The 8,165-nt window shown below is 45.8% G+C and overlaps 1 protein-coding gene across 1 annotated transcript; it reads left to right on the top strand.

Annotated features, from left to right (window-relative positions):
* Positions 1-238: 238 nt before the first annotated feature.
* On the top strand, positions 239-1,485 carry LOC110931620. The gene is made up of 2 exons (XM_022175006.1): positions 239-1,379; positions 1,481-1,485. The coding sequence occupies exons 1-2, from the start codon at positions 239-241 to the stop codon at positions 1,483-1,485; spliced, it is 1,146 nt and encodes a 381-aa protein (XP_022030698.1).
* Positions 1,486-8,165: the final 6,680 nt, after the last annotated feature.

Genomic DNA, 8,165 nt, shown 5'->3' with positions numbered 1-8,165 from the left:
TGTTGCTGTTTGGAATATAAGGGGTTTGAATCGTCCCCTGAAACAAAACGAGGTGCGTGTTCTCATTGCTGAAAATCATCTAAGTATTTGTGCTGTTCTAGAAACTCAGGTTAGTGTTAACAACTTGGGAAAAATCTGCAAGAATGTCTTTCGAAGGTGGAACTAGACATCTAATGGAGGCTTATGTCAGAGAGGAACTAGAATTATCTTGGGGTGGAATACAGATGATGTTGACCTCATGGTGCTTTCTCAATCAGATCAGGTTATTCACACTCAAATCCATCTAAAAGCTGAATCCAAATCGTTTTTTTGTTCCTTTGTCTATGCGGAGAATAAGTATCAAGATCTTAGAACTCTTTGGGATGATCTTTGTAAGCATAACACCTTAGCTCATGCTCACCCGTGGGTAGTTTTAGGTGATTTTAATGCAGCCCTTAATCTGGAAGATTGCTTATATGGTACCTCGTCTCATACTATTGGTATGAGAGAATTTTTTGATTGCATTCAAGCTGTTGAGCTTGTGGATGTTAAGAGTCATGGGTTGCATTACACCTGGAATAAAAAACCGAAAGAAGGGATTGGAGTCCTCAAGAAAATAGATCGAATTATGAGCAATATGAAGTTCATGGACTTATTTCCGGAAGTGTATGCGGTTTTTCAACCAGCTCGGGTTTCTGACCATACCCCTTGTGTTCTAAAGCTGTCTTCTATTACTCGTTCCAAGCAGAGGCCTTTCAAATTTCCGAATTTCCTAATTTCTAAACCTGAATTCAGACAACTAGTGGTTAATGAATGGGCTAAGGGAGTGCAAGGATGTCATATGTTTTCGGTAACTAAGAAGATGAGGAATCTTAAACCTTGTTTTCGTAAGCTTATGCACCTCCAAGGAAATCTGCATGACAAGGTTAAACGGCTGCGTTGTGAATTGGATTCCATTCAGCAAATTGTTGATGCGAACCCTTTAGATGGTGAGGCTCGTAATTTAGCTGCTAAATATCTTCGAGAATTTCAGGAGGCGGCTTATGATGAGGAGTGCTTCTTAAAGCAAAAATCTAAGGTTGAATGGCTTTGTGCGGGTGACTCGAATACAACCTATTTTCACAATGCTGTGAAAACTAGGAACTTTAGAAACAAAATACACTGTATTCACGATGTGCATGGGAATCGGTTTGAGGGTGAGGATGTCACGACTGCCCTTGTGGAGCACTATTCGAATTTCTTGGGTTCGGTGCATGGAGTTCAGAACTTTGAGGGTGTGGATCTCTTTGTTACTACCCTAAATCAAGCTTCGGCTGCTCACATGGTTAGGCAAGTGACCCGCGAAGAGGTGAAATCAGCCATGTTTAATATTGGTGAAAACAAGGCTCCTGGTCCGGATGGTTTCACGTCTGCTTTCTTCAAACATTCGTGGGATATTGTGGGGGAGGAGGTGACTAATGCTATTCTGGATTTTTTTCATAATGGTAAACTTTTGAAGCAGGTTAACCATACGTGTCACACCCCCAAAATCCACCCGCGGAGTACCACCGCTTGGAGGCGTGACTGACCAGGATCAAGCCATCAATCATATCAAACATAGCATTTAATAATCAAAGTAATTAACGTAATTCATCATGACATGATTGATGTTTCAAAACCAAACATTGTTTAAATAGCGGAAGCATAGTAATGTAAACTCAAAATAGTTATAAGTTCGAATATCGTTCATGATCCAAATCCCACAACGATCTGCTCCTCCCTGTGCAAGCTCCATAATGTACCTAAGGTCCTGCAAGGCATGCAGCAAATAATCAACAAACTAGTTGAGCGAGTTCACAGAAAGTAAGTTCATAGTATAGTGTGCATGTTTAACTAGTGGGGGTTTCCCAGACTAGTGTGTACTAAAGGTGGGGGCTTCCCAAACCTTGTGTTCATATTACTGGTGGGGGCTTCCCACGTTTATCCTTGCTAATGAGGGCTTCTCATCAACGGTACTTACTAGACTAACTTCCAACCATGTGTTCTTCTTTACCGAGAACAGGAATACGTACTGGGTCACGTAGGCTTTACGTGACGTGCCCTTCCCCGAGGACATGGTACGCGTGGGGGCTACGTAGGCTTTACGCAGCGTGGCCTTCCGACCTGGAAGCCAGTGGATGGTATTGGGTTACGTAGGCTTTACGTAACGTGTCCTCCCGACCCGGGAGACAAATGGCAAACATACTGGGTTACGTAGGCTTTACGTAACGTGTCCTGACTAACTTGAGGACGATGGTCTATAGTCTAGAGTATGCGTAAGTACGAGTAATCCTTTTCCAACATAACCAACCCAATTCCCAACCCGGGAATCCCATGCCTTGACTGTGTGAACTCACCTTGGTTTGCTCGGCAGATACACAAAGAATATAGGTAGCAAGTAAATAGGTCAACCACGTCCTATCATGGTTATTAATCAAGTCAGGTTTTGACTAAGGTAATGCACGTAGAAAAACATACAAGTTAACATGTTTCGAGCACTTATAGAACATGGTAACACTTAGCAGTCAAGAGCATACTTGTGCGTTCTAATCTTGGCCCAACATAACCCGGCCCAATATATATACCGCATAATAACCTTGTGCGATCCAATGTCTAAGTCCGAAAGATAATCAGCCCAAATAACATGTCAGCCCAAACAAATAAGCAGTCCAATAACATAACAGTCATAAGTCCAATCAATTAGCCCACCTGATTGGGCCCGTGACAGCGAAGGCCCAAAACAGTGTATGTGCAAATGTGGTCTCGAGTCGCAACCGGCGATCTCGAGTCGCAACGGGGGATTGCGAGTCGCAACTGCTGGTTACGAGTCGCAACAGGTGGTCTCGGCTCATCATGGTCTGGTTACGAGTCGCAACGGGACTCGCAACCATGGTTGCGGTTCGTGTTGTTGCTGGTGTGAAGTTTCGAGTCGCAATTGATGATACCGAGTCGCAACCGTGTGTGTGTAACAGCTTGTAACAGGTTTCCAAGTTTCATGCAAATCAGTTTCGGTTACACGCATTGATGCAAATCAATTAACATTATCAGTTTCCAAGTTTGACCATATCAATTAACAGTTTCTATCTTATTCAATATCCGATCAAACAAGCATAATTCACATGTTCTTATCAAGAACCCTAACCGAAGCATTCATGAACACATCCTAACATATGAGCAAAACCATAACAATTCATATAATCATATAGCCGAGATCATCAATTAATCCGATTTACTTAGCACATGAACCAACTATGATCCGATTAAGTCAACACACATGGCCGGTTATCATGAGTACTATCAATTAGTATCACCTCATACGATCATGCAAACCATACATCATTCAATCATAACATCATACCAAATCATCATCAACATACCTAGCATATACAACACATATCAATGGATAACATACTAACCGGTTACGAATAAGGAGGTGTGATCCGAACAAGAGGATGATCGGATGGTCTTGTGCCGTCGGGTCCTAAGCAAGCCGAGAGAGAGGTAGAGAGCAAATAGGGTTTGTGTGTGTTATGAAAATTGTAACAACAATGAGAATCAAACCCTTACCCTTGGTTTTGGTGTTTGCGAGTGGGGAGTGGGCCGAGCCCAACTCGGTTATCAAATGGGGTCCGATTTCAAAGTGTGGTCCAAATGGGCTTGTGTATCCGGTTAGCCTTGTGCGATCGGGTTTTAGTGTGTGGTTTGGGTTCACGTACACACAACATACATACACACATAATGCACATAAACATAACATACCAAGTATTCATTCAATTAATAACGTTCTCGTAAACACGTATCGTTACACAACGTAAGTCTGAGTTTCGAGTTGTCACATTATCCCCAACTAATTGGAAATTTCGTCCCGAAATTTGGTATGCACTCACTGAGGAAGCTAGGTAAACTGTATTGTTCACTGATTTTCCTGGGGTGTCACATCCTCCCCCCGTTGATCTGGAATTTCGTCCCGAAATTCCGAAGTAGTAGCTTCAGCCTCAGTAGTGGTAGCATTGGTTTCGAATAACTGGGGGTACTTTTCTGTCATCCTGTCTTCGCGTTCCCAAGTGTACTCTGGGCCACGTGTGGAGTTCCAACGAACTCGAACAAGAGGGATTCTCTTGCTTTTGAGGACCTTCACATCCCGGTCCGTGATTTCAACTGGTTCCTCGACGAACTGCAACCGCTCGTCGATAGTGAGTTCCTTAAAAGGAATGATGAGGTTTTCATCTGATAGGCACTTCTTTAAGTTCGATACATGAAAGACATTGTGAACTGCCCCGAGTTCAGCTGGTAGGTTCAACTTATATGCTACTTTGCCAATCTTTTCTATGATTTCGAATGGTCCGACGTATCGCGGATTCAGTTTGCCCCGTTTGCCAAAACGTACCACACCCTTCCAGGGTGAGACTTTCAATAAAACCCGGTCCCCGACCTGAAATTCCAATGGCTTTCTACGCTTGTCCGCGTAGGCTTTCTGGCGGTCGCGTGCTGCCGCCATGCGTTGTCGTATCTGTGCAATCTTTTCTGTGGCGTCCACTACAATTTCTGGACCCGTAATCTGACTATCCCCCACCTCTGCCCAACAGAGAGGTGACCGGCATTTACGCCCGTACAATGCCTCGAATGGAGCGGCTTGTATGCTGGTATGATAACTATTATTATACGAGAACTCCACCAAAGGGAGATGCTTTTCCCAGCCGTTGCCGAAATCGATAACGCATGCCCGATGCATGTCTTCAAGAGTTTGAATCGTTCGCTCAGACTGCCCATCCGTCTGAGGGTGATATGCTGTGCTCATGTCTAGTCGTGAGCCGAAAGATTTATGCATCGCTTGCCAAAGTTCTGACGTGAATCGTGCGTCGCGATCCGAAATAATGGACGTGGGCACCCCGTGCCTCGAAACAACTTCTTTAAGATAGACGTCTGCGAGTGTGGAGAACTTATCCGTTTCCTTTATAGGTTGGAAGTGTGCAGACTTGGTGAGTCGATCCACGATCACCCATATGGTATCATTTCCCCGCTGGGATCTGGGTAGGCCTGTAACGAAATCCATGGAAATTTCTTCCCATTTCCATTGCGGTATCTTAGGCTGTTGAAGTAGGCCAGCTGGTTTCTGATATTCGACCTTGACTCTCGCGCAGGTCAAACATTTTCCAACGTATGTAGCGATGTGGGCCTTCATGCTAGGCCACCAATAAGTAGTGCTGATGTCGTGGTACATTTTGTCCGACCCTGGATGTACCGAGTAGCGAGACTTGTGAGCTTCGTCCATCACAAGTTCGCGTAGACCGCCATAAAGTGGAACCCAAATACGCCCCGTTACATAGTAGGCGCCGTCTGCCTTCTGTTCCATTTGTTGTCGTGAGCCGCGTAAGGCTTCAGCCTTGACGTTTTCTGGTTTCAATGCTTCTGCCTGAGCATTTCGTATCTGTGCTGGAAGGCTAGACTGAATCGTAAGCTGTAGCGCTCGCACGCACCGTGGTAGAGTGTCTTTCCGACTGAGGGCGTCAGCCACAACATTGGCTTTGCCTGGATGATACTTGATGGCGCATTCGTAATCGTTAAGTAATTCAACCCATCTTCGTTGACGCATGTTCAAATCCTTCTGCTTAAGGATATGCTCGAGACTCCTGTGATCGGTGTAAATCGTGCACCTGGTACCGTACAGGTAGTGTCGCCATATCTTAAGCGCAAAAACAACAGCTCCCAGCTCTAAATCGTGCGTCGTGTAGTTGCGTTCATGAACCTTGAGTTGACGAGAGGCATAAGCAATGACCTTGTCGCGCTGCATTAACACACATCCAAGTCCCCGAATGGATGCATCACAATATACCACGAAGTCATCTGTGCCCTCTGGCAATGAGAGGATAGGTGCACTGCAAAGTCTATCCTTTAGATGCTGAAAAGCAGTCTCCTGGGGCTCTCCCCAGCGATAGGTAACACCCTTCTGTGTCAGTAGCGTAAGCGGCTGCGCAATCTTCGAGAAATCCTTGATAAACCGTCTGTAGTAACCTGCCAGACCCAAGAATTGGCGTATTTCTGTCGGCGTACGCGGTGCAGGCCAGTTTCTGATCGAATCTACCTTGGATGGATCGACATGGATCCCATCCTTGTTCACCACATGGCCTAAGAAGTGGACTTCACGAAGCCAGAAGTCGCATTTAGAAAGCTTGGCGTACAGCTGTTCCTTCCGAAGAAGTTCCAATATCAGGCGAAGATGCTGCTCGTGTTCCTCCTGACTCTTGGAGTAAATCAGAATGTCGTCGATGAATACTATGACGAACTTGTCAAGGTAGGGTTTGCATACCCTGTTCATAAGATCCATAAATACGGCAGGCGCGTTCGTTAACCCGAACGGCATGACAAGAAACTCGTAATGGCCATAACGAGTTCTGAAGGCTGTCTTGGAGATGTCCTCGTCCCGGACTCTCAGCTGATGGTACCCCGACCTCAAGTCTATCTTCGAATAGTAACACGACCCTTGCAACTGGTCGAATAAGTCGTCGATGCGTGGAAGAGGATAACGGTTCTTCACCGTCACCTTGTTGAGTTCACGGTAGTCGATGCACATCCTGAACGTACCGTCTTTCTTTTTCACGAAAAGTACTGGAGCTCCCCAAGGCGAAGAGCTTGGACGTATGAAGCCCTTTTTCAAGAGCTCTTGTAGCTGCTTTGACAGTTCCTCCAATTCTGATGGAGCTAGACGATATGGTGCGCGAGCTATGGGTGCTGCTCCTGGAGCGAGCTCGATCTGAAATTCGACCTGACGATGAGGCGGTAATCCAGGTAAGTCTTCAGGAAACACCTGAGGGTAATCACGTACAATTGGAATATCCTCCAATTTCTTTTCTTTCGCCGATACATCTGAAACAAGAGCCAAAATGGCTGTGTGACCCTTACGTAAGCATTTTTGAGCCTTCAAGAAGGAGATGATGCCAACCACTGCACCACTCTTGTCGCCTTGTACTTCAAGAGGTTCTTGACCAGAACGAGGAATGCGAATAATCTTCTCGCTGCATAAAATTTCTGCCTGGTGTTGGGATAACCAATCCATCCCAATCACGACGTCGAAACTACCCAAAACTATGGGAATGAGATCAATAGAGAAGGCTTGACCAGCTAGGATAAGATTACAACCCTGAACTACGTGCGTGGCTTCTAGACTTTTACCGTTAGCTAACTCTACTACATGTTTGGTGGGTAAAAGTGTTGGTGCACGTTTTAGCAGTTGACACATTTTCACAGACATATAGCTTGTATCCGCACCCGAATCAAACAAAACAGTAACGTAAATATTGTCGAGGAGAAACTTACCCATAACCACGTTGGGATCGTTCACTGCGTCTCCTCTTCCCAAAACGAAAGCTCGACCTCTTGCCTCGTTGCCATTATTGTTGTTGTTCCCGCCGTTGTTGTTCCCATTGCCCTGGTTATTGTTGTTGCGATTCTGGTTCAACTGAGGGCAATCGCGTTTGAAGTGACCTTCAGCCCCACACTGGAAACATCCCCGGTTTCCACGCTGTGGCTGCTGCTGCTGCTGCTGGTTCTGTGGAGCGGGTTGCTGAGGCTGCTGATTCTGATTCGCAGGTCGTGGACTCCTACAGTCTTTGGCCTCGTGACCCATCTTAAGACACCTTTGACAACGACCCTTGTTGCACGGGCCATTGTGATGTCTGTGGCAATTGTAACACTTAGGTTGACTTCCCTGATATCTCCTCTGTCTGTGACCACCAGAGGATTGCTGACTGGGACTCTGATAGTGGTCAACCTTCTGCTGCTGAGCTTGTGGCTGAACAGATGCTGAACCTTTACTAGAATCTCCTTCCCACTTTCTTTTGCTGTCGCTAGTAGTAGCAGGAGTAACTGAAGGAGTGACTGTAGTAGTAGCGTTGACACGCTTGGGCAGTTTATTCTGATCCACTCCCTGGTCGGTAATACGGTGAGCGAGACGCTGGATTTCCTGGATGTTGTCAAGGTTAGCCGAGGTAACATGGCTCTGGATTTCTGGTGCCAACCCCTTGAGATACATCTCGATGCGCTTGTATGGAGGGTCCACCATAGTTGGACATAGCACGGCCAGCTCATTCGACCGTTTAGTATACGCTTCGATCTCTGACCCAACCATTTTCAGATTATACAGCTCGTCTTCCAGCTTGTGAATGTCTTCA

The sequence above is a fragment of the Helianthus annuus genome, chromosome 3, assembly GCF_002127325.2.
Source record: "Helianthus annuus cultivar XRQ/B chromosome 3, HanXRQr2.0-SUNRISE, whole genome shotgun sequence".
Taxonomy (NCBI): Eukaryota; Viridiplantae; Streptophyta; class Magnoliopsida; order Asterales; family Asteraceae; genus Helianthus; species Helianthus annuus.
This window is presented reverse-complemented; position numbering and strand designations above follow the sequence as displayed.

Excerpts from the sequence above, each read along its gene's own strand:
- LOC110931620 (XM_022175006.1), top strand. The coding sequence starts at position 239 with ATGGTGCTTTCTCAATCAGATCAGGTTATTCACACTCAAATCCATCTA.